Source organism: Dermacentor albipictus, chromosome 1 (assembly GCF_038994185.2).
Source record: "Dermacentor albipictus isolate Rhodes 1998 colony chromosome 1, USDA_Dalb.pri_finalv2, whole genome shotgun sequence".
NCBI classification, from domain to species: domain Eukaryota; kingdom Metazoa; phylum Arthropoda; class Arachnida; order Ixodida; family Ixodidae; genus Dermacentor; species Dermacentor albipictus.
The window spans coordinates 384710777-384736959 of NC_091821.1; the positions used below are offsets into that span (position 1 = coordinate 384710777).

The 26183-nt window shown below is 42.8% G+C and overlaps 1 protein-coding gene across 1 annotated transcript in view; it reads left to right on the forward strand.

The window, feature by feature from the left end:
• Fur2 (furin-like protease 2) overlaps nt 1–23244 on the forward strand; it is a 66748-nt gene extending 43504 nt beyond the window's left edge. Inside the window, exons 18-25 of the mRNA XM_065432468.2 lie at nt 3821–3920; nt 4525–4710; nt 6627–6850; nt 10708–10808; nt 13537–13717; nt 15729–16008; nt 17404–17555; nt 20110–23244. Of these exons, the coding sequence (XP_065288540.2) occupies nt 3821–3920; nt 4525–4710; nt 6627–6850; nt 10708–10808; nt 13537–13717; nt 15729–16008; nt 17404–17506 (1175 nt within the window). The 3' untranslated portion in view covers nt 17507–17555; nt 20110–23244. The remainder of the gene's footprint in view (nt 1–3820; nt 3921–4524; nt 4711–6626; nt 6851–10707; nt 10809–13536; nt 13718–15728; nt 16009–17403; nt 17556–20109) is intronic.
• Nucleotides 23245–26183: the final 2939 nt, after the last annotated feature.

Here is a 26183-nt window from a genome sequence, read left to right on the forward strand (position 1 = left end):
CAGCCAGTCGTCAAGCCCGTGCAGTCATGTTCATGCAATTGTTGAGCCCGTACAGGTATTGTGTTCATCCTATTGTAGGGCCCGTGCAAGTTGTGTCGTAGTCGGCCAATGGCGACACTCCACGAGCTCTATTCTCCAATGGCTGCCTCCATCTGGCATCGCCTCCTCACCTAGAAGGCGCTCAGCTGGAGGGGATGGGTCGTCTTGAACGACATTTCCATGCTGCAAGCAGCATTTCCCGGGACTAGTGTCAACTACCTCGAACCGTGCCAGCTTCCAGTTGCACTATCGAAAAGTGTCACGCAGGGGGGAGACAAAAGCTCCACATGTGGCACACAAGGGTGGGATAGCCAGCCTTTCTTGAGGGTCTGATAGCATGGTCAACACACACCTGTGCACCATAATTGGAATGCGATGGCGAGTGGTTACGTTCAGAGACCTTGACCGATGATAGTTAATGGTCCGTATCTAACAGGGCACACTGCCTAGGCCGTTAAGCATAATGGTGCTGCTTCATCATGTGCTGGCGGCTTAAGTTTTGGTTTAGTGCTTAATTAATGCATATGTATATTCAGCTGCTGCACAATGCTTGGAAAGTCGGCAAATCACCTCTCCATTAAAAGCGAGTGTCGGGCATGGCACCAACATTGTTCACAGCCTCCATTTTAGTGGCACACTTTGTGGCGACCACTCGTTCAGGATGCTGTTTGCAGATGTGCTTTGGTCTCTTCTAGCATCTTTGAGCAAACAATCACAACACTGCCATTGTGTTTACATGATGGGTACAAAAATGTCATGTGACTAGTGTGCCGACTGTCTGGCTGTAGACGCATTTTGCATGGGCCGCAGGTTAGATGCAAAAAGAGGGGGGGCCCATTAAAGGAACTTGCCAGGGCCCTCCCAATTTCACAGCCTTCAAAATGTAATGAACGACACCTAAACACACAGTGAAAAGGTGCGTGCCCTTAGCTGTCAGCAGCAAGACCAGACACATAATGTGCAGTCCACACTTTTGTCTGTTGCACAGATTGACTTTAATGAGCTGATGGTAACCCAAAAAACCCACCTGGCATAAAGATGGGAAAGCTGGAAAGCAACACATTCTAAGCAACAGAAGATTGCTGTGAAGCACAGTATGGTCTGCTATTAAACTGAGCTTATTCAGGACAGCATAACTTCACTATTTCTTCAGCTTCAGAGGCTACAAAAACCACTTGATTGTATTCAGCAAACATTCTATTGAGTAAAGGAAATGTCCTGTCCTTGATATATGAGCTGAGCTGTAATCAGTACTGGCACACTTATTTGGTTTTCCCTTTAATAAGAGCAGGCTGTACTGTACGTCTCAATTCCTCGGCACCAAGGTTGCCGATAACTAGCAAAATTGTTGTTGCACAGTGACAGCAGACTCCCAAACATGTAGTGCGCCTGGTTTTCTTACAGAAAATTTGTAAGCATTAGACTTTTAAATTTACTGATATTCGGTATTCAATTATATATTTGGCTTTTTTTTTTCTTGAGTCATATCGTATTTGAACACTTCTAAAACTTATCTTTCATTCCACACATTCACATTTCATTCAAGAGCCTTGAACAATGTAAACACATAATTTATTGTGCGTTTAGCAGAAAAATACTAGAGAACTTCAGAAAGTTGTGCTCCATTTGTTTTGCACAAGGCAGCGCAGCTGTTTCCTTTGCTCACCACAGTTGCCAGTGCAGCATGGCATCAGTGCAAGCACAGGTCACATCTGTGCATTGTTATAGCTGTGAAACATATGGTACAACAAGGAAAGATGAGCTCCTAAAATGACAAAAAGCTATGCATGTGGTATGGATACATGATTTCAAAAGTGGGCAGTGAAACATCATGCAGCGCATTGTTATGGCTGTGAAACACATACAGTAAAAGCTAGTTAATTCACAACTCGTTAATTTGAAATTCCAGATAATTCAATGTAGCCACCGCGGTCCATCCAACAATGCACTGAAAGCAATATGTAACACATCCTGCTAATTCACACTGAAAACTGCACTGCCACCGATAATTCGAACTCCGCACCATCGTGGCTGGGGAGAGTCACCGTGCGGGCCTTGCCGCTTTGCTTTTTCCATCTACAGCCCTTTGTTTAGGCCTGACTTTAGAAAGATGCATTTCTGCCTGGCCAGGCATGGCCAACGCCCCTGTTAGAGGTCACTTCTCTCCCATGAGGTTCCGCATAAAGCTCAAGGGCGTTAAAATCATCGCTATGCACCGTATGATGTATGTGTGAGCGAAAGTGTGCAAGGGGTATCCGGCGAACGCGACTCAATCTCGCGAGGAAGGCGAGCCAAGTGCACGCCCTCTCCCGTCACACGCGAGGCACGGGAGTGAGGCGGAGAAAGGAAAGGGAGGGACATTCTTATCCGGCGGCTGCTGCCTACGATGCAGCCATGCGGGCGCTGTATCTTGAAAGCGATCTGCGATGTTTGCAGAGTGCACGTAGTGCCGGTAGCTTCATATGCAATGTGCTTTCGGTGTCTCGTTTGCATTGAAGCGAGAGCTGTACGAAGGTCAATTCTCTCGCTGCTACTGCCGCGATTCCTCACTGCAGCATTTTTCAGCGAGTTTCCGCGGTCATCAAGTGAGATGTGTTGATGTTTACCTGTGCACGCATGACACTGTACTTGTTAATTTAGTTAGTAAGTGAATGTTTACAAGTTTATATTGCTAATAAAACTACTATCCTTACTTCGTATAGCTATCTGGTAATGTGCTACCATAATCGATGCTTTGCTTTTCGGGCAAAACTGCGACATTCTTTTTTCTCCGTGCTAGTCGGCACGACGAACGCGCAGATGGAGCAAGAGCCATTTCGACGTCGGGCACGTTGGACCGCGTTGGCCACGTCTGGTTACGTTGGCTGTGCCAGTGCTGCAACGTATAGACGTAGTTGTTCACGCCAACACGATGTAGCGTGTGTGCGCACGTGCTCACGCCACGTCTGACTACATATGCGCCTTAACCGAGTGATTTTTTTTTCTGACTTTCATTAGCTTTAATTTTGTATAATTCGAATTTTCGTAGCATCCCCGCGGAATTTGAATTAACAAGCTTTTACTGTAGTACTACCAGGAAAGATGAACTCCTAAATTGACAGAAAGCTATGCAAATGGTATGGATACATGACTTCAAAAGTGGGCAGTGAAAAGCTTAGGTGCAAGGTAAACAAAAAGGACAACACGAAACAGATGAGCCCTGCTATTGCTACGAAATACATAGTCGTCTATATGGTCGCGAGCCGGGTCCTTTGTCGGGATGCTATAATGAAATTTCACACAATGCTTGGTCTCGATGAACTACTTAAGAATGGGAATGTTTGTTAGAATCTTTCCTACCGGTAAATATTTTTTTTTGGCACATATGTATTTTCCTTCATCTGTGATGCTTTCCTTCAGAGTAACCTATATTGATTTCCTTTATAACATTGTGCTTCAGTCAGGCAAATGTCAACTCCGTCCTTCACAAACCTTCTTATGCAGTTTTGCCTCGAGCAGGTATCAGCAACGCATTAGTATTGTGGTGGTGTTTGCAAGCAGTACTAAAGGGTGTGTGCTTGTGTGCTTGTGTGCTTGTGTGCTTGTGTGCTTGTGTGCTTGTGTGTGCGTGCGTGCGTGCGTGCGTGCGTGCGTGCGTGCGTGCGTGCGTGCGTGCGTGCGTGGGTGCGTGCGTGCGTGCGTGCGTGCGTGTGTGTGTGTGCGTGTGTGCGTGTGTGCGTGTGTGTGTGTGCGCGTGCGAGTGAGCTGGCTACATTGTTTTGCATATTGCTTTTGCTTGCAGGCTACTACAGCCCCCATGGAAATTGCTACAAGTGCCACGATAATTGCAAAACTTGCTATGGTAGAAGTGAAAATGAGTGCTTAAGCTGTCCACCTGGCAAGTAAGTATGGCAACAGAGCATGCACAGTTGTCCTTCCTAGTTCCAGCATTTCAAGCTCCCTCACAAAAACTAGCATTTTATGAGTTTCTCTATGAAAATGTGAACAGTGAGCGCAAGTGATTTTTAATCTGTATCAGACTTCATTCCACATGAAATCTGATAAGCAAGAAAGACTGGCTATGGTGACTTTGTAGCTGTGACATTCTGCTACAAAGCACACGGCCGTAGGCTCAATCCCCAAGTGCAACATCTGCATTTCAGTTTGGCAGCATATACCCATATACATAGATTTAGGTGCAGATTAAAGAAAGAAAAGAAATTAAGATGGGACACCATACTACAGCATACCTTATATACCAGGTGCTTTTTTCGGCTTTTAGACCAGTGACTCTATTTGGTTAGTAGATTGGTCAGACTGTCAGTCGTGGGAAAAGCAATGTACTGAATTGAAGAAAATAGGTATTGCTGTTGCGTTAGCACAGCCCACATCTCAATAAAGTTTTGTCCTCCCAAGTGTTGATGCCATGTCTACGTGTGTGTGCCTGAAGAATAAATAAAATGCCAGTTTGCAGCTTTTTCTCTGTCACCTCTTTGTTTCTGTCAGGTTCTGGTATCATGGACGCTGCACGAGCGAGTGCCTGTTGGGATTCTTTGTAGACACCACCAAGACATGCGTGCCTTGCTATGGCACCTGCAGCCATTGCAAGGGACAGGGTCATGCTGATTGCACGGCCTGCCTTTTCGATCTTATTCTGCACGAAGGGCAGTGCATTCACGAGTGCCCGCCGGGGTGAGAGCATGTTTCATTGTCGCTGTCATTAATGCCGCCCAATTGAGGGACGGCACAAGAAGTGGCCATCTTAGACATTCATCACTTTCGTTTATCAAGCCATTTTCACAAGCATCATCTTCAGAGTTCAGTCAATTCTGTCAGTCAAAAACTTATCTCTAAAGGTCGACTGAAACGAAATTTTGGGTCGTGTAAAAAGCATATTTTCAGATAGTGTCGACATCGAGGAGTTTCCGTGCAAGATTTTGTTTCACATACATATGGTGTCAGAAAAAGCTTGCAAAAGTGAATATTTTGGATACTGAAACTGAAAAAAAAAAAAAAGTCGCCATTACTGTTTGTTGGAAGCGAAGCTTGACTCGGAATACACACTTCCTTGGCATGACCTTTGAGATTAGGCGCTGCCTCTGATAGAGTGAGAAATATTACATGATATTCACCTTCCTCCAGATGCATGTGGATGTGTTCAGATAAGGACAGACTTAGGGTGGTTCCGACTATTTTCAGATTTCAGTGAAATATTATACGAGGTGGGAAAATGTCTCTGTAGAAAGGAATCTATCTTTGCGTTGCAAAACTTAGCACAGATTTCTTGAAAAAAATTTTTGATTCACTAAAGGTGGAAAAGAGCGTTTTGAGGGGAGATGCTCCTAAAAAAACATTTTCTTTAATATAATGTCCTGTGGGCCAATAGTACTAGTGGTGTAGATTTGCCAAACAAAATTTGGTGAGATACAATGCGTTAATCTTAGTGATAGGCCTTCGAATGTGTAAAATGTACAAGTCATTACAGCGTTCTTTTCCACCTATAGTGAAATATGTGAAATAAGAATTTTTTTCAAGAAATCCATGATAAGTTTTGCAAAACAAAGGTTCATTCCTTCCTACAGAGACAATTTGTCACCTGGCATAAAAATTTCACTGAAAACTAAATATAGTCGGGACCCCCCTTACTCTGTCCTTATATGAACACACCCATGTGTCACTTGCTTAGGTGCTATTTAAAGGCTGTTAATAAGAAAATTAGACAATTATCAGCCCTGCAGCTCTGCCATTGTTTCAGCAGTATGTACTACTCATCTATTACCCATTTAGCCAAAGTGGAATTTTGTTGCAGTTGGCATTTAAGTAAATTCCTTGCATGAAAAATCGGGACAATCTGCGAAACATTCTTTCTGAGAAACCCGTGTATGTTTTCTGTTTAGCTTCGTGCTACAGTCGAGTGGATGACAATTTTTCCCTTCCACATTCCTTGCATTTTCAGCTTTATTTGCAGCAGGAAACAACACAGTGGGGCTGGTAGATTTAGAATTTGACATTGAGTTTGACTACAATCATAAATGTGCAATTAGTGCCTCAAAACAGAAATAGAAGCATGGTACTAGAACGAAATTTCGTTTCACATGTAGTGTGTTCAGTAAACACTTTCCATTTGTGAGGCTGTCTGGCATAATACATCAATGTCAAAAACAACAGAATGAAAACTGCCAGCACATGGCCACAAACCAGCAATCACTGTTGCAGTCACTACAAATATTTTTTTCTTCTAGTACACTTGTGCCTAGTGCCTAATTTTACTGTATGCATCTAATGAAAAGTATATCATTATATACATACAGTGCATTAAAGCTTGTCTATTTCCTTTGGTATTTTTCATTCTGAAGCATAAACTTAGTATATGAAATTTTAGGTGCTGCCCTCAGACATAACCATATGCTGAATTCTATCAACACTTCATTTATTTTGTGTATTTCATTGTTTTTACTTTGATTCACTCCACTTTTTACTTACTTTTATCATCCCAGAGGTGATAAAACTTAGCAACTGTGCTTCAGCTGAAGCTTCAAGACCAGTAACTATGATGTGCACTTGTCAAATGAACCTTAGTGTTTCTTATCGCCACCGTGTGTCATCAGTTTCTTTCAGGACTTGGCAACCAAGACCTGCTTACGCTGCCATGCTGGATGCAACACATGCTTTAATGCATCGGCAGCATCATGTCTTTCTTGCAAACCTGGTTATGCCCTTCACCACACCACCTGCCGGAGCCTACCCTGTCCTAGCGGCACCTATCTCCGCCAGACAGCCATGGCTGGATCTGAGTGCATCAAGTGCCACTACACCTGCTCTCATTGCACAGGTGCTGTCAGCATGACCACAAATAACATTGGCTTTTTTTTTTCATTGGTTTGTTAGGTTTTAAAATTATAAAATGACACTCATTTCATTTTCTCAGTTTTTCAGCTGTATGAAATAAGAGATAGTAATCTCTGGTACATAAGAAACTGGTACATAAGAAGCCGATCAATGAGTTAGCGGTAAGATGGAAAATAGCGGAATTTCAGATCAAGCTACAGAACAGGTATTCGGCTTTAACTCAGGAAGAGGGCCTTAATGTTGAAGCAATGGACGACAATCTGGTGGGCATCATTAAGGAGTGTGCTAGAGAAGTTGGTGGTAACTCCGTTAGACAGGATACCAGTAAGCTATCGCAGGAGACGAAAGATCTGATCAAGAAACGCCAATGTATGAAAGCCTCTAACCCTACAGCTAGAATAGAACTGGCAGAACTTTCAAAGTTAATCAACAAGCGTAAGACAGCTGACATAAGGAAGTATAATATAAATATGATTGAACATGCTCTCAGGAACGGAGGAAGCCTAAAAGCAGTGAAGAAGAAACTAGGAATTGGCAAGAATTAGATGTATGCGTTAAGAGACAAAGCTGGCAATGTCATTACTAATATGGATGAGATAGTTCAAGTGGCTGAGGAGTTCTATAGAGATTTATACAGTACCAGTGGCACCCACGACGATAATGTAAGAGAGGATAGTCTAGAGGAATTCGAAATCCCACAGGTAACGCCGGAAGAAGTAAAGAAAGCCTTGGGAGATATGCAAAGGGGGAAGGCAGCTGGGGAGGATCAGGTAACAGCAGATTTGTTGAAGGATGGTGGGCAGATGGTTCTAGAGAAACTGGCCACCCTGTATATACGCAATGCCTCATAACCTCGAGCGTACCGGAATCTTGGAAGAACGCTAACATAATCCTAATCCATAAAAACGGGGACGCCAAAGACTTGAAAAATTATAGACCGATCAGCTTACTGTCCGTTGCCTACAAACTATTTACTAAGGTAATCACAAATAGAATCAGGAACACCTTAGACTTCTGTCAACCAAAGGACCAGGCAGGATTCTGTAAAGGCTGCTCAACCATAGACCATATTCACACTATCAATCGGATAATAGAGAAATGTGCAGAATATAACCAACCCCTATATATATCTTTCATTGATTAAGAGAAAGCGTTTGATTCTGTCGAAATCTCAGCTGTCATGGAGGCATTACGGAATCAAGGTGTAGACGAGCCATATGTAAAAATACTGAAAGATATCTATAGCGGCTCCACAGCCACCGTAGTCCTCCATAAAGAAAGCAACAAAATCCCAATGAAGAAAGGGGTCAGGCAGGGAGATACAATCTCACCAATGCTATTCACAGTGCGTTTACAGGAGGTATTCAGAGACCTGGATTGGTAAGAATTTGGGATAAAAGTTAATGGGGAATACCTTAATAACTTGCGATTCGCTGATGATATTGCCTTGCTTAGTAACTCAGGGGACCAGTTGCAATGCATGCTCACTGACCTGGAGAGGCAAAGCAGAAGAGTGGGTCTAAAAATTAATCTGCAGAAAACTAAAGTAATGTTTAACTGTCTCGGAAGAGAACAGCAATTCACAATATGTAGCGAGGCACTGAAAGTGGTAAGGGAATACATCTACTTAGGGCAGGTAGTGACGGCGGATCCGGATCATGAGACGGAAATAATCGGAAGAATAAGAATGGGCTGGGGTGCGTTTGGCAGGCATTCTCAGATCATGAACAGCAGGTTGCCATTATCCCTCAAGAGAAAAATGTATAATAGGTGTGTCTTACCAGTACTCACCTACAGGGTAGAAACCTGGAGGCTTACGAAAAGGGTTCTACTTTAATTAAGGACAACGCAACGAGCTATGGAAAGAAGAATGATGGGTGTAACGTTAAGGGATAAGAAAAGAGCAGATTGGGTGAGGGAACAAACGCGAGTTAATGACATTTTAGTTGAAATCAAGAAAAAGAAATGGCCATGGGCAGGACATGTAATGAAGAGGGAAGATAACCGATGGTCGTTAAGGGTTACGGAGTGGATTCCAAGGGAAGGGAAGCGTAGCAGGGTGCGGCAGAAAGTTAGGTGGGTGGATGAGATTAAGAAGTTTGCAGGGACGACATGGCCACAATTAGTACATGACCGGGGTTGTTGGAGAAGTATGGGAGAGGCCTTTGCCCTGCAGTGGGCGTAGCCAGGCTGATGATGATGATGAATCCTTATGCGAAGAATACTCGGCCATTCCTGGCACCACTCTTGAATAAAGAGGTGTTTACTGTTACAGCGAGTATTTTCTTATTCGGTTTTTGATGTTCTGAAGTGACACCCGTTTCATTTCGTTCAGTTTAACAATCTCTGCAGGATAAGAGATAGTCATCCTTATGTTGGCTTCTTATGATCCGACTATACTTCTTGTTCATCCTTATGTAAGGGACACTCGGCCACTCCAGCCACAACTCTTGAACAAAAAAGGCATTTTCGGTTGCAGCAAGTATCTTCTCATCGCAAGAAGCATTTTAATCAAATGCAACAATATACACTACATGGTAACTGGCGTACATGTAGTGTTGTCCGTGACCTGTGTTGTCCCACAGGGTTGCTGTAATGCATATGTTATGAAATCTTTAGAAAATAGTCGCATGCCACTTGGTAAGGTGCACATCAGTCACTGTTCTTTTTAGAATATTGCAACTGTAGCTGTGCAGCAATGTTATCCATTAGCAGCTTCATAGTGCCAAATCATACCACTACGATAGACTTCCATTCATTCGGCTCTCATTAATTTGATTTTTCAGTTGATTCAATCACAACTGAAGGTCCCGGCGAGCACCCATGCATTTATGTGGGCCAAAACTTTTGTTATTTCAATCCTAAAATTAGCCTTCACTAGATAATTAGTACTTGAGCAATCAGCACGCACGTGCCTGACCCGTAAAGTGAATTCTATAGCTACCCTTTAGCGGCAGCATCTCTCTAGGCACAGCTGGGATGACGTCAATCTCTCGTCGAAAGCGCATATTTTCAGCCTGCCGTAGGAAGATTTACAAGCAATAACCGTAGCTCACAGTGTCTGATTACTGTATTTACACTATTCTAACGCACGTCCTTTTTTTTTCCGAGAAAATTGGGCCGAAAATTGCCTGCGCAATGCAGACGCAAAACAAAAAACCGCCTTTGCGGTGATTGTATGCTTTGCCGCGTAATACCTATGTATTGCGGCGAAGCTGACCTTAAGAAACCACGCAGCGAAGCCGACTAAAAAACCCGTAGCCAATATGCAACACATATTAGACCATTGCCCATTTTTATTGCTAAAAAAATCGGCTTTGCATTAGATTTCTACTTTATTTAGGAGATTTAGTGTAATTTTTACATTAGTTTTCTACTTTAGACACTTTAAAAGTGACCGCATGTTTGATTTGGGGGCATCTGAGAACAGGACAGGTACCGCCCAATAAATTTGCGGTGTGTTTTAGTTTTTTTTTCTGCATGCTACACAGCGAATCACTCTCTGGCCAATTACGGGCAGTCCAGAAGGCCCGCGATGTGGCTGAAAGGCTCGGCCTGACATTCCCAACGTGGGAGCGGCCCGCGTCAACCTATGGTTGACCTTCAGGACCAAATAAAGTTCTTCATACCATACCATCTTGCTTATTTGACTCGTCAGTTAATTTGATCACTTTCGTCGGTCCTTTCAGGGTCAAATGAACGGAAGTCGACTGTATTGTGCTGAAGCTTACTAAAGCACATTAGCCATTATAGAACACATGTATCACCCTTACTGTCTTCTTGTGATGTGATGTTTTTTTCTATCACTGTCACATCAGTTTGTTTGGCTGCTTCGTGCAGGACCAGGCCCTAGTTCATGTTCAGCTTGTTCCAGCAAGGCTCTCCTTTCTGGGAACACCTGTGTGCCATGCCTCTTTGACGAGTACTTATCGTCTGCAAAGGTAACACTTTATTCTTCACCACTCCACGTGGAAAGTAAAATTTACATTGATATATCTGCTGTGCACTTTTCTGGCTCAAAGTGGTGTTGACTATGCCAAGCTTGGTGAAAATTGCTTTGAAATCATGCAATACCCATTACTGATTGGCTAACATTGAAAAAAGTGTGCAACACTAGGTGTTATGGGCTGTTTCTTTAATAGATGTTGTTGCGCATTGTTGGTGGATGACAATTAGAGTCACTCATCCAGCTTGAAATGGTATGATGGGTAGTGGGCTATTAGATCTTACCGTTGAGTGCGGGAGTTGGCCGATGTTGAGGTGGGGTTTAAGAATGGAAAGTTTATTTCCATTATGCACAGGACTTGGGAACAAGTGAAATAACAGTAAACAATCATCATTGGTTGACAGCAAATCGTACACTGCGGCCCGCAGCAAAAAGCATGTCTCTGAACATCTCTCCCTTTCCAATGGTTCAGTGGCTCATAACCTCTTCAGTCTGTCGGGGTCATGTCACTTGCAGCCAATCGTTGAGCCTGTACAGGTGTTGTCATGTTCAGCCAATGACGACACTCACTGGGCTGTCCGCTCCGATGGCCGCATATGTCCCACATTGCCTCCTCGCCCGGTAATCCATGAACAACCTTTCAGTGCTGCAAAGCAACTCTTCTCAGGACTAAGGTCAACTACCTCAAAACGTGTCGACCTCCATCTGCAATTTCGGGAAGCATCACACGGGGGTTGGAGGGACAAAAGCTCCCTGAGCGACACGTGAGAGCAGGCTAATCAGCCTGTCTGGCAGGTCTGGTAACACGGTCTACGCGCACTTGCACACCACAGTAGAGAAAACCTTGACGAGGGGTTGCGCTCGGAGAACTTCACCAATGCTGAGAAATGGTCCATATCTAACAGGGCATACATTTATAAAAATTTATTGTTCCAAATGTTTTGTGGTGAATTGGCTGAGACCTGCAGTGCCCTTAATGTAATTATCTCTTCCCTACATTAAAGCTATCCTCTTTACACGCAATGTCAGCTAATCGCACAGTGTTTACATTATCCTTTGCAAATACAGGCAGCACTCTGCAGAAGTTGTGTAGTGCAGTAATAAAGATGAATTACTTGGTGCAGATCATTGTGAAATGATCTAGATTTGTAATGTGTGCTGTGTTAGTATAGCTTTGTCACATATTGCAGCTTGTATGCATAGAGTTGGCATTACTCAAGCCATAGGATGATTGCATAACTTTTGCTTTCCATGTTGTTATGGGCTATGTTTTAGCTGTGAATCTGCACAGCGCAAGATGTTGCTCTATATTCTACAGCACTGACTACTTAGTGTGAAATAGAGTATAGGCTCCCTTCAGCGGCCTAGCCAAGGGGTGGCACACTAGGCATGTGACTCCCCCTGCCTCCCTCCTCCCCCCAAAAAATTGCTGTGCTGCTGATATGCGGCATTCCAACCACTCCTCACCCTCTCCATCCCCGGTCAAGTGGGTGCCCCCTCCCCCCAAAGGAGGTTTCTGGCTATGCTGCTGGCTTCCTTTAAAATAAATTTAGCTTTGTTAAGACTAACTCTGACAGGCCAAACAGTCTGTAAACATTTAATTTTGTCTTCCATAAGTCCAGTATGCCACTTTAATGCAGTGTACTGGATATATTTCGAAGATCTCTTTAAGTTCGACTTGAAGGGAGTCTGCGGTAGTCTGGCATTCAAGTGTGTTGCCTCAGTCAATATAACAAAACTCGGATTTAATAAAATCTGTGACATCGTGAATCTTTTTTCATTTCCCAATTAGAAGTTGATTAAGCACCATGCATTATTTTGGCAATTTATTAAAGCAATGTTGTTATAAAATTTTGATTTAATGGTCTGTGTGCACTGCATTTGTGTACATGGAGCCTTTGTAACAAGTGAAAGAAAAGAAAAGCAACTTCTATCAGTGAATTCATCATGTGTATGTTTCCTGTAGCACGCAAAAATTGCCAGTGGGCAGCAAAAAATGCTTACTGTCAAGGTGGAGGACAGAGCACCCTGCTTTGCCATCTATTGTGCTGGTACAAAAACTGTGTTGGGCATGCCCCACTTGTGTTCACAGTCTCATGAATATGCTTCCAAATGCATTAGCGGCCAGTTGTATCCAGAAAATACCAATTGGAAGCCAGCTTACAGTACCTCAGCAATGACTATAAGAGCACACATTGTCTTGGTGTCAGACCGTGGCATTGTTCCACAAACTAATATTGATAGCAACATTATGATGATCTTAGCCTTGCAACTCGCTGCATATTTATAAACTAACAAAATGGTAGCCTAGCACTGGTGAGCCGTAATAGTAATGAGGGTATAAGTGTGTGCACAGCACCGTGTGACGGTAAGAGCCCGCGGTAGGCGCAGTCCATACAGAAGCTTCACTACATTCAATGCGATCTCTACAGCACATGGCAGTGACTTTAATCCCATGAATATTGGTTGATTTTTCTTGTGGGACTGTCTTCAAGATGTTTACTGGCAAGATGCTAACCACTGGGACAGCTTTAGGCATCTGAATTTTCGCTGCTGCAACATAGCAACCTCAACTTTGTTATATCAGGTTTGATTATATTTTGATTTTGTATGCTGTATTTGTACTTATGCAAGACACTAGGAGTTTCACTACTTCAACAGCAACAAAAGAAAGGATGAAATCAAACGAATAAAAATTGTGCTGCTGCATTGCCCACGAACAGAAATGTGTGAAGTGCAAGCCACCGTGCTCTTCCTGTCATGGTCCTGGTGAGGATCAGTGCTTGACCTGCCTTGGGGACCTGAGCCTGGACCCTGTCACGTGGCGCTGTCTACCATGTTGCCAAGGTGCCAAGGTGGCTCATGAGGCGGCCAAGAACTGCTGTGTATGCGACAATATTACCAGTGAGTGGCATGGCTCCTAATGAATGGCTGATCCCCTTCATATACAGGGTATCATACAGTCATCATTTAATGTGCAGAAAGTTCTCAGATAAATTGTACTAGACCTGAATGTTAAAGGGGCCCTGAACAAGCTCTTAGGCTTGGTGAAATAACATAGTCTGCAGATAGCATACGCTGCTGTGAACATCTCAGCCAAGTGTTGCTGTCATACGTGGTGCGTAGAGCTCGCAAGCGGATCACAAAGTCACCTTTCTCTCGAACGCTCTCTTTTCAATAGAAGGCCCTGTCCGCACTCTCTTCTGGACATTTATTTTGTCATTCCCTTAGACAGCTGCTATTGGCCAATAGCTGACAACAAGCTGCGGTTGGCTACATGGCGTAGGTACCGCAGCCGCCGCAGGGTGCTGCAACAAGTCCACTGGCTAAGCGCACTGCGGCTTGCTGAGAACAACCGCGTTTGGCTTGTGTTTAGCGCATCGTAGGCACCAAAGGCGGAAGTCGTGGTGTCTACGTTAATTAACATCCAAAATTAAATTTGCACCGCACGCCACGGTGACATTTAAAAGGTGGAGTGTTGTGGGCACGCCCCACTGCACTGTAGCCTTCGCAGTGCAAGGCATTGAAGAAGGAATGGGAGCACAGCGGAGGCCATGTTTGATTGCCAGTAACTACACTTGTGCTGAACGCATTGAAGTACTTTTTGAGGCAAAGTATTTCTGAAATAGCCTATTTTCACTTCAAATGCTTTTCTCCACTTCGATAAAAAGTGGTTCAGGGACCCTTTAGATGTAGCTACTCTAGAGGAGCGTTGTAATGCAAATAGCAAGAAAGGAAAAAATTTTCCACCCATATGTAACACAAAGCTACAAGGGAAACCAATACAGGTTTCTCAGAAGAAAAAAAAAACTTCACAGTTGGAGTAAAATTCATCCTGGTCTGGGATCCAAACCTGGGACCAACTCCCTTCCGGGGCAGTCACTCTACCATCTGAGATAACCAGGAGGTCTGCAGATCGCAATGCAAGGGCTAATTAATCAGCAACTTTAAGCACAGGGAAACGGGATACGGCAAATCAGTTCTGCGGAATCCCACAACCTGGAGCATGTATCCTGAAAGGGAAACATTATTTTTCCCTTTCATTATACTTTCTCCACCTTAAGTGATACTGCTCCGCCTAAGACATTATGTGAAGCAGCATCACTCGACGCCACATGAACCGAAGCCAACTCACTTTTTTTCAGCAACGTTCAAATGGCTCGTCAGTTTGTGCTGAACTTTCTCCTTTTCAATGTCTAAAAAAGTTGTCCATAAAAAGAATAAGGAAACCACACCATAGAGAAATGTCTTCCCAGTCGATCACACAGAATGTACTAGCGGTCATGATGTGCTTTTGTACACCAACAGCCACCTTCATTATTGTCATATTCTCCACATCCTCGCTGATAAAATCATCATCGTAATCATCATCATCATCATCATCATCCACCCGATTTGAACCAGCGGTTTGGCAGTGGCTCTCTCCCAGTGGTGATTTCTCCATGCTGCTGCTGTAGAATCTGCACAGCTGCAGGCATGTAACATGTTCGTGAGTCGTGGGAATGTTATTTAAGCTAGTACACTGATATATAAAGCTACTAGTTTTAGAAATACCAGTAAAAGCCCACTTCTGCAATCGTACTATCCAATTTCAGGTGAAAATGCGATTGCATTGATCATATGAAAATAGGTTGTTCCTGTAGGACGTTGGCCAGAAAAGAAAAAAAAAAGCTGTATCCTGAAAAACGTATTACGCAGAATCGTATCAACAAGATTCCACTTTAGCCAGACTTTTCTTGAAAATTTTCTTTTCTGAGTTCTTGCTTAGATGTTCAACTTTTATGCATAAATAATACCAAAGCCAAATATTAACTGCGACTTGAACACTGACGAAAGATCCTTCTACTCGCAACAGCAGTGGCTCCCTTCTCCAATCATTGACGGACATCTTCCTGTGCCACACATTCTCTTGCAGGAAAATGTTTGGCGGGAGCCGAGCAGCTGCGAAGCACCTCGTGGCTGATTCGAGATGGTATCACCAACACCTACAACCTCTCGGTGCAGCGCGTCACCATGACAGTGGTGGTCATTTGTGTGGGAGCCGTGGTGATGTTCTTTGTGTTGTTTGGCCTGCTCGAGTGGTCCTCATCGAGCGGCTCCACAGGCACTTGCTTCCGCAAGTCTGCCTTGGCACAACTGCGCCGAGCAGGCAATGGCTACACGCGCCTCTCAGGATCCCTAAAAAATGCTGATAGGCAAGTTTTCTTACATTAGAAGCTGAAGCCCCCTTCCCTTCTCCCCCCTCTGGAATCGTCATCGTCTGCCATAACACTTGCACCAGCTTTCTTAGAGTAAGATGACAGTAGCACTTTTGAAAGAAGTTCACACTAAGTACAGTTGCAAGCAGGAGTCTCGAGTTTTTTGTCATGGCCTAGGCATGTAGGCTGGAATCAAGTGCTACGGCCTGCCTGCAACTGTTCAACCAATGCACTCCTTCAGACAATTCAAGGTTGCACGGCTGTGCTAGAATGAATTGTACTTTTTCGCTGACGTCATGGTCTCTAGACTTGCTTGCAACTTTACATGTGCATTCGCACCACTATGTCATAGTGCCTACTGGAGAAAACCATTGTTGGAGAATGGGGCACCTTTACGAATGTGTTATGTGGCATTCAACACGTAATGTCACAAGCAGAACAAAGTGAACAATAGTGGTCAAACAAAGGATGTCACTGGAGGCAACATTTCCACAAAGGAACTTGCCTTCATCAGGGTGCAAGGATAAGTGTTTTTGCTAGAATGTTGGCTTTAATGGCATCTCTTGTTTGACCATTGTTGGTCACATTATGTGTTGTTGGCATGTAATCACTATGGCGCCATTGGGATGCATGCTTGCGTCCTTCAGTCAATGCAAGTGATTTACAGCATGTGTGCTCAGTATAACCGCTGAGTGTTGATAAAGGCAGATGGCCTCCTCACATGAACTGACACTCCTCGTTGCATGATGCCTTTTTCACATTTCCTGGAGGGCTGTCTTTGTCTATCACGGCCCATGCTTTGCGAGGTGCTATGCTCAGGAATAAAAATCTTTTCTTTTTCCGGCACTGTGCCAAGCTTTGAAAATTTTAGCCCATGTGTACAACTGATGCTAGCAAACACAACATAAAATGCAAGCCATAGTTATTCATATATAGGCTTGAAATATTGAAATGGAAATTGTTCTTAGAAAAGGTATGCGTGCAGCTTGTAAGTCAACTCAGCTAGGAATCTGCACATTGTGCCATAGTTCCCTCTGTCATGGGGCTATACTTTGTTGGCTGAGAACCAACTTTGAGAATTTCTGAAGAAAAAGAAATCGTGATTCTAGCTACGCGACACTGAGCCAGCACCTTTGTGCTTGTTTTCAATCTGGCTGAGTGCTTTGTGCTTGAAATGAAAATTCAATTTGTTGACAAGAAGCTTTGGTTTGAAAGAAGTCTTGAAGGGCAGCCAGCTTGCACAATGCAAATTATCAATTCAGAAACGCTCACTTGTAACCACCCCTGTTGTTGCAGTTTCTGGGTGCTTTGAAGTTTGTTTTTCTAAAGATTATATATCAGTAACCAGTGTGTTTGTGTAATCTTGCAACATTCCTTGTCCTGCTGACCCAGAGCCCGCTTTGAGGTGGAGGCTGAGAAGGTGGCATTGACCCGCAGTGATGGTATGGAGGAAGATGATGAAGATGATGAAGAGATCTTCCACAAGACAACATAGCCCAAGGGCAGTCGCTGAGACCAATGATGTAGGATCAACCCACTGAATGGTAAGTCTTGCACTGGGACCTTTGTCTGTGCTGTTACGAAAACTATACTGGAGTGTGTGGTTTAACTCAATTGCTAGCTGATGTAGACAAGACAAACACTAAATTAAAAGTGCTTGATTTGGACAGGTTGCAGAAGTAACCGTGCTCCGATTGCAATTTGGTTGATCACTTCCGGGGATATCTTCACTGTTTTATGTAATGCTGTGTCCCATGCAGAACCTTACTGGAGTGATAGGCATTCTGCTTACTGTCTTAGCCAGTCAGCATCCACTGAAAGTGATAAGATGAAAACACTGCCCCTGGCCTGGTGATGTCCCTTGGGCTGCCTGTGCCTTGTATTTGATGTGGTTGTACCAGGGTTGTTTTTTCTTCTTTTTTTTTCCTGTACTCAATAGTGAATATGGTGACCAAGCAGGTAAAGAGTGGCCAATGTGGTTGTGTTAGTATGTATCCTAGAATCAATGGGAACATGGTGCAAGAGAACAATCTTCTTTAAACATGTGATGGGTTTGTATAAAACTTGAGTAGTTCAGTTACAACAATGTAACAAGCTTCTACACTATATTTTGTTGCTATCAGGTAAATTTTTAAAGAATGTAGGGCTTGTAGATTACAATGTTTAATGATTCTATTTGCTTAAGAAAACTGTCACTTTGAAATTGAAAGAAGGCTTGTCACATTTAAGCCTTGAGAACATTCTTTGAAATGTATTTGTATAGACACTAATGGCACACGAGTGTGTGATTTGGTTTAACAAAAAAAAAAGTGAGAACAGAACTTTCAGTATGTAAATCTCAAACACCCCTCCCTCTCCCCTCCCAACGTTGCCCTATAAGGAGATAAGAGCAACAGGAAATCAATTGAGACTTGTGAAGTGTGTTGTCAATACTAGTTTCATTACTATCAGGTTATTTGGTTATCAGGTGTATTTGGTTTCATTACTATCAGGGAAAATGGAGTCCAAAGTTTCCTTTATTAGCAATTTATGCCCAATCCACTGTGCCAGTATATATTAATGTGACAACATGTCTCCCTGTTATGGGTCATGTTTGTGTTGAAAATGTTATGTGCCGTTTAATTCTTATTTATCGAACAAAGAGCTAGTCCTGCTACTAGTGCGCTACTTCTTTATAATTTTTGGTTCATTCACAGTGCAGTTTAATTCTTATTTATCAGCAGGAGCGAGTCTCGTTACTAGTGCTTACATCTTTATACAACTCTGTCAACGCTATTTGGCGGAGTGTGGCGACCTCTCTGTGTGACCTTCTGACTTTCATTCATTCATTCATTCATTCATTCATTCATTCATTCATTCATTCATTCATTCATTCATTTTGTTATAGTGACCAAGAACAGCGTTACGCCTTAATATTGAGCATGTTATGGTGGCAATTGCAGAGCATAAGCTCTGACAATATGGAATTCTTGCTTGTAATATTCTGTTCATCAGGGACAACTTAAACTGCATAAAAATTGTGTGGTTCCTTAATTAACTCACAGTTTTCTCCGCAGCTAGGTTGACTCTTGGCAAAGAACAAAAGTTGACCTGTTTATAGAAGGGCAATCTAACAGCATAGATTAATTCAGCATTTTCTGTTTCTTTAAGGGACACTAAAAGAAAATATAGAGTTATGTTGATAGCCTATTTGTCTAAAAGTCTCTTATTATTTCCTGGGCACCATTATACGACTTTGTTGCATAGAAAACTTCCACCGAACATCCTGATGCCACTCCTCAATTTTAGTCACTGCCAAATCGAAGTCTTGATGCAATTTCCCCGTCAGTACCTCTGCCGCCATCTGTGAATCAGTCACTACTTTCCCAACTCTCATCGACGGCATTCTTTGAACCTCCCGCTTGCCTTGCCACTCCCTCTCTTGCTGTGCATAGTGCAGACACTTTCTTCTGCTGCCTGGTCTTTGTTTGTACAATCTCATCACAGCATGCGTCGCACAAGAGAGGTACCGTACTCCTTGACAGACGGCGCCATTCCGATTTCTTTTTTTGTCATTTTCTTGCTTACGAAAGGTCTGTTCTTGCTACAAATGACAAATTCATTATTGCAGAAGATTAATGTTTCAATCTAGATATATACCTAATATTTTCCTTTAGCATAACATTTCTCACTTGTGTCCTTTCAGTACATGGAAGAAGTAAACATAACCAGTAAATAGTTTCACATGACAATTTCTAAGCCTATTCATAAAAAATATATAAAGGAAAGGCTCATGGAAAATAGGCCCTCATCACGTGATAGGCAAGTGATAACTTCTAGCCGCGGGGAGTAGAGGGGAGAGTAAATGTAGAGAGCGGGATGTTTTGGCTGATTGAGGTTATGATGGCACTAATAGCTTCCATTCTCCATACAATTCCTTATAAGGTCCGGCAACCATGTAGGACAAATTGCGCAAGAGATATCATGCAGATGTGTCCCAAATGTAAAAGGAAGGGCATTGCCGGAGCAGGTTTCCTTGCCTAGACCAGCTAGCTGCCCAACGTTTTACTCCCTCCCCTGTCTTTTTCCTTCCTTTATGCTGTCTTCTTTCTTCAACAGGTTTCGGAAAAGAGTGGCTCATCAGATCGAGAGTGTCCGAGGTCGAGCCACCACTTGTTGGTGCAAGAGTTCATGACGCCAGGCCGAGAGGATGGCAGAGCAGCAAAGCAAAACCTATACAGAATGTGCCACATGTGCGTCACAAAGGCATCAGCGAGCAGAAAAACATCACAAATGTGGGGAGCGAAGTTGCAACTCCCCCGCGGTAAAAGGCTTAACTAAGAGGGCTGGAACATGAAGCGCCTTGAAGCCCTTGCAGGTGGCTGTGGGATTGATGGCACAGCTGTTATTCATTTTGGGCTTCCCAAGGTAGTTTTTAAAAGCAACTTTTAGCAGCTTTTTTGCATATACTCCAAGCATGTATTTTTGTTGGCATTACTGTAACGGAACATTTTTTTTCTTTTACCTGGGTGCCGTTGTTTCAACTGTGCTGCAACATGTGCATGTTGAAGTTGTGTAGGACATCTTAAGTCTTTTTAAACATCTTTTTAGGTTTTGAATGCTCATAGAAATGTAAATGGTGACATGTTCTGGTTATGGACGAGCTGACTCAGTGACCAAATTATTTTACATTTTAGTTCTCTTGCATTTGCCCCATGTCTAGGTTACAACCCTTCTTGAGCTCTATGTTATAAACTGAATTTGGACATGCACAAATCGTAGCGAGAACAAGATGTCAGCATGGGGGAAAGTGTTAACGCCTTTCAGTTTAATAAGATGTGTGCTGAATTGTCTGGCTCCTGCTTAACCAATGCTGGCTAGGTTTGCTTAAATTTGAGTTGCGCTTCTACCAAGGGGCCTCGCTTGCTGTTCTTAAGCAGGCACTGCAAGAATTTTAAAAGGCAGGAAGTTCTCTCGTTTCAGGAGAACTCATAAACTTCCCAATGTTTGATTTTGTGAGCTGCTTTCAACTGTAAATCGCTTATGTTGAAATCATTTTGATGTGTTATAAAGTGCAATATTATATGTTGGCATTGTGTTCTAGGCTGTCATAGTATACAGCTTCCGATCTTCTTCTGTTTTGTGCTTTGGGAATAGTAATGCAGGTGGTTGTGTTGTGTGTTCGCAACAAGTGACTTACCAAGTGCCAAAAAAGGGGGGGAGAAAAGGAAAATGAAGTTAAAGGACAGTTGTGAGGGAGCACTGTTTTAATTGCCTTAATATCTTTCCAGCACAGCACTGAGCGTAGCAGTGCAGGCCACTGCCTCGCCTCTCTTTTGCTGTTTCTGGTAGTTGCTTCCGGCTACTGTTGGCTGCATCGTTGATTTCACGCACACCATACTCGCACAAGTCCTTGCTTCTGCCACCTGCAGGACGCACATTCTATATCAAAGCGTGTGCAAATACTCTCTTTTACATGCAAGAAATTGTGATGGTTGCTGTTGTGTCATGTCACGGCATTATCGGCCAGAAGTTGCTGCTCAGCTCGAGCAGCCGAGTCAGCTCATGTTTGCATGGCGCACTACTTTTACTATTTGGACACTGCTTGAACACTGTTTGGTTCCTGCACCTTCCGCTTAACTTCTTTTTTTTTTCTGTGCCTGCATGTGTTGTCGAGACTTTGTAACGCCTTAACCATGTCACAACCAAGTGTATGAACTTTTTCATGTGTTCACCTGTTTCTTTTTATGAGCTTTTGTTGTCAAAAGGCTGTGCAGTTGCTGAGCACCTATTAACAACGCACATACCTTTCATGTTTTTATCTTTATAATTATTATTTTTTTGGTAATAGTAGGAGGACTAATCGAAAAAGGCTGCTACGCTACTGCATCATTGCACTTTCGTGCACACCTCCTATAGCTACTGGAGGTGTTATTTTTGTAAGACATTAAGTGATGCAAGGCTGTGGTTAGAACCATACGATGTTGCATTCCAGTATCGTGGACTCTGTTTTAATGTGCAGGAGCTCCTTTTTATTGTAAAATGTGTGCGTGTGTACCTGAAAGTGTGTTTCTTAACTCAGAGGCGCGTGTAAGTTTGCTGTTGCACTGCACAAATTTTTGTCTATCGCAAAAGGGACAGACAGGGATGGACTTGTTGGGTGGCTGTAGTGGGGTGTTACTGCATTGCGACGTGCTCTGTGGCGCTGCTTGTAGCTAGGTTTTTTACAGTGGTTAGACCATTGGTTATTTTGAAAGTGTGAATGCTTAAGACACTGTTGGCACAAATCCATTGACAGTACGATTCAAGTTGCTATCTGAAAATGAGCAGCAGCCTCAAGCAGCAGGAGCAGAAGAAACGCCTACGAGTTTCAGCCAACCAGTATTCACTCCACCACTCGAATTCTTAAGTGTGCTGAAAGCGCTAAATAAAGCGCATTTAGTATGCATCTTCAGTAGTGTTGCTAAAACATTTGTAGCAGTTCATTTATCAAGTTCAGTCTGACAGAAGGAAGTGGAATCATATTTTTGTGATGGCTTGGTGCTTACGAAAAATGTAAAACACGAAAAAAATACATATACAATCCCTTATAAAAGGCATACAAAAGAGAATGACCTGTGAAACAAATGATCTGCTCTTGGCCTTCTGTCTTGCAAAGTTAGTTGACAAATTCAGCAAGTTATAATTTGCTTACTTTCTGGTGCAACTTCTACTCCTACTCGGTGGACTTGTGCCATTGCATTTGTCATGATACATATTCGCTGTTGCTTGCGCGTATTTTCACAATGCTCCACAAATGTTTTCTAGGTCACAAAACTTACTGGCTCAGTCGTACTCAAATGTTCAATTCAGTATGCTTCTCCTCCCTCAGGAATGTAGCGGCTGCATCTTTCATGGGAGTTATAGTGTTGACTCTTTTATTCTTTTCTGTTTGGTGAAAACTTGAACAAAATAAGGGGAAAAGAAAAGGAAGAGGAAGAAGACTGGCCGTATTCAATGTTTGCACATTTGCTTTGCTGTACACTATTGTGAACTATGCAAAGATGGTGTACGAAATGTGGAATTGGCAATGTGTTCCAGCATGTCGGTCTGTTTAAACAATTCTGGTATCTAGTCAGACGTGTATTTGTCGATTCATTGCAAATTAATGCCATAAATAATTGCAACTGTGTGCTTTCAAACATTGTGTGGTGTGAGAGATTATACAATGAAGTGTACATGTGAAGAGATTGAAATATACAGCCAATTATTGGATGTATTGTGTTGCACCTTTCTTCATGCGAGCGTGAAAGAAAAGCTGTTAAAAGTTCAGTCATCATGGCAAAAGAAGCTGTCTTACACACCCAAGTAAGTCACCACAAAAGAAACAGTTCGTTAGCTTTCTGCTATCTTTAATTACAAACCACGTGAGAAACTTGTAAATGAAAATTTTTCCTATTATGTACACATAGGTTAACATTTATGTTGACCTGTAAACATTAGTTGTGTGCAGACTGCACGTGCAAGCATGGTACAGCAACAGCCAACAACAGAGAAACATCACTGACAAGGTTTCCAGGTCATAGCATAATCATCACACCAACTTGATGCAACAGGTTCAGAGATGTGCATGAACAGGCAAGAAGAAGAAGAAAAAAAATGCAGCGACACTTCATGGCTGACGTGAAAGATGAGTTTGCAGAAGGCTAGTTTTGCAGAGAGCCTTACACACAAGTTATAGAATAACACGTGCCAAACAGCATAGCCAAGAAACGACACATGAAACACCCATTAACTGTAAATGCATTTGCACACAAAAATAGGTAATGGGGCGCACACTCAAAACGTCCACAAAATGCCAATTAGGAGCGCTATACTTCATCGCTGTGACCATGACGTGTGAGAGCCAATGTGGAAGTGGTAGATAGTCATGTGACCATCTTTCCATTCTCAAAGCTCCTTATTCATGCCACTAGTGAAACTCCCCATGCATCTTGTTTCGAAATCCAGACACAGTAACTGGCAGAAAGGGAACCATCTGCCAATTGTCACATCACTTGCAGACAACAAAAATAACAAAAACATGCCAATTTTCTTTTTCAGAACAGCATTTAAAAAATGGAAAACCTGCAAAATAACAGTATTTGGAATCGGCATTGTTCTTAAACTAGATTTTTCATTTCAAGGACTTTTATAGGCGATAGGCGACAATGTATTGAAGCAGTGTTGTACTGAGGCCATTTCAAGTTGTAGTTCCAGAAGTGGCATGATTAAAAGAGCTCCTCACAAGTCATGCCAGCTTAATAGAGATGGTGTCATCTGCACCTATTAACCAAGTGTACAATGTGTAACAGGTAGCTCGCTCCTGTTCCCTACAGGGTCGTATAGACTTGGGCAGTGTTGCTTTGTTAATTCACATCCACCACGGAATAAATGCGTCAAGAAAACAGAAATGCAAAAATATCGAAGGTGACATGCCTGTCCGCGTAATATCCGTGATTGGAAATTAAAAATTGCAGCTAGTGCCAAATGAGAATCCTTTCAGGAGAGCTGAAGGAAACAAATAAAACATTTAATCAAGACCAGCAAAACATAACAGACCTTTGTGCCTGAACTGTAGTATTAAACAAAATAAGCTTGCATGATTCACATTAAACATAGATGGCTTTATTTGATCTGTAGTAAGAGAAAGCTCTCAACAGACTTGCCTTTGTTTGTTAGGCCAATTAGTCGAATGGAGTACAGATAGAATGGCCCAAGACTATACAGAAGGAAACATTCACGACGACAAAAATTGCTGTGTGTACACCTTGCACGAGTCGCTGTCGCAAAACCGTCTTTCAAAGTTCTAGTGACTTCCAACCATGTTTACTGTAATTCACCAGGTGTGATTGTCGGTGTTGAACACTTCGTACAACTTGCTTCAAAGGAAGACAATGAGACTGTGGCACAAACTTTTAAATTCTCGGCAACAGCAGAAGGTAGACACGTACCCCTGTAAACACAGCCTTTTAATGTAAGAGAAGGCTATCACTATAGCAAAGAAAAAAAAATGGCACGGGATACTTGCAACACTTACAGGATTTAAAGTAGGCTGTGGATTTTCATGCACCAAGAGGTGACAAAACATGGAGCAAGGGCGGCCCTATTAAAGAAGTCTCGTTGTGAAAAGCTCATGCAAGAGCATGTGGGTATCCTTCCGAGCAGATGGCCTACATCGTGAACAATACGTTTACAGATAGCTGCGTTCAGTACCAGTCTCTTATAAACATTGCCACTGTCGATTGCCAAGTCTTCGAGATGCTTGGCTGCAGTAGGTCTAGGTCACAATCTATGTGTGCAATGTGCCAGCACGTCTGAGCAACCTGCTAATGATATATGCCTCCCCAATGCTTGCTCTTGTCTTTAAGCACTTTCACGAGTTTTCAGTCATGTACAAATATCTAGTGTAGAGGAACAGAACACTCGAACCTTCAACAGATACCTGTCAGTAACGGAACAATGCTCAGGCAAATATCTCGTCGAACAGCCTTCATCTAGAAACTGTGCTACCAACATTCTCTCTTTGTGCACCATGTAGAAATCATCGCCCAGTGCACTCTAGCTTGTACGATGCGAAGCCTGAACACATGTATGTGTAGATAGTGGACTGCATGCCAGATGCAGTAAACATGGCTGCTAAGAGTGCACCCTCTGCCTGCTTGGGCTAGCCTGAATACTTCCATACCTGGAAATAGACAGCATGCAGCTACAAGACTTTGGTTTGTTAACTGTCTGCAAGAACAGCTGCAGAACCTTGTAATGCTGGAGCTACTTATAAATGCTAGTAAAATCATCCATTTATATGCCGTCAGCCACTGTTTTTAAACCCTACAATTTAGCCACATCAGGAAAATCTTTTAAAGCTCTCTCTTAATTACCATGCATGTCAATAGAGCCATGTTTAATTTACAATCCCACGTAATACTTTAAATGCAGCAAGTCATGCTATCTCATAAGCAAACATGTCACAAGAACCCTCTCCAGAACCAATATTCCTTTATCCAGTTATCAACTATATATTTAAGAAAGAAAGAGAGCAGAACAACAACAACAACAAAAATCTCCCATCAATTTACGTGAAGGGTTACTTGGGGTTTGAAAATGTAAACTGCCAAATCCACATGCTTGCTTACTTTCTCTGCTAGAATGCTTAGACTGCTTAAAATTGCAAT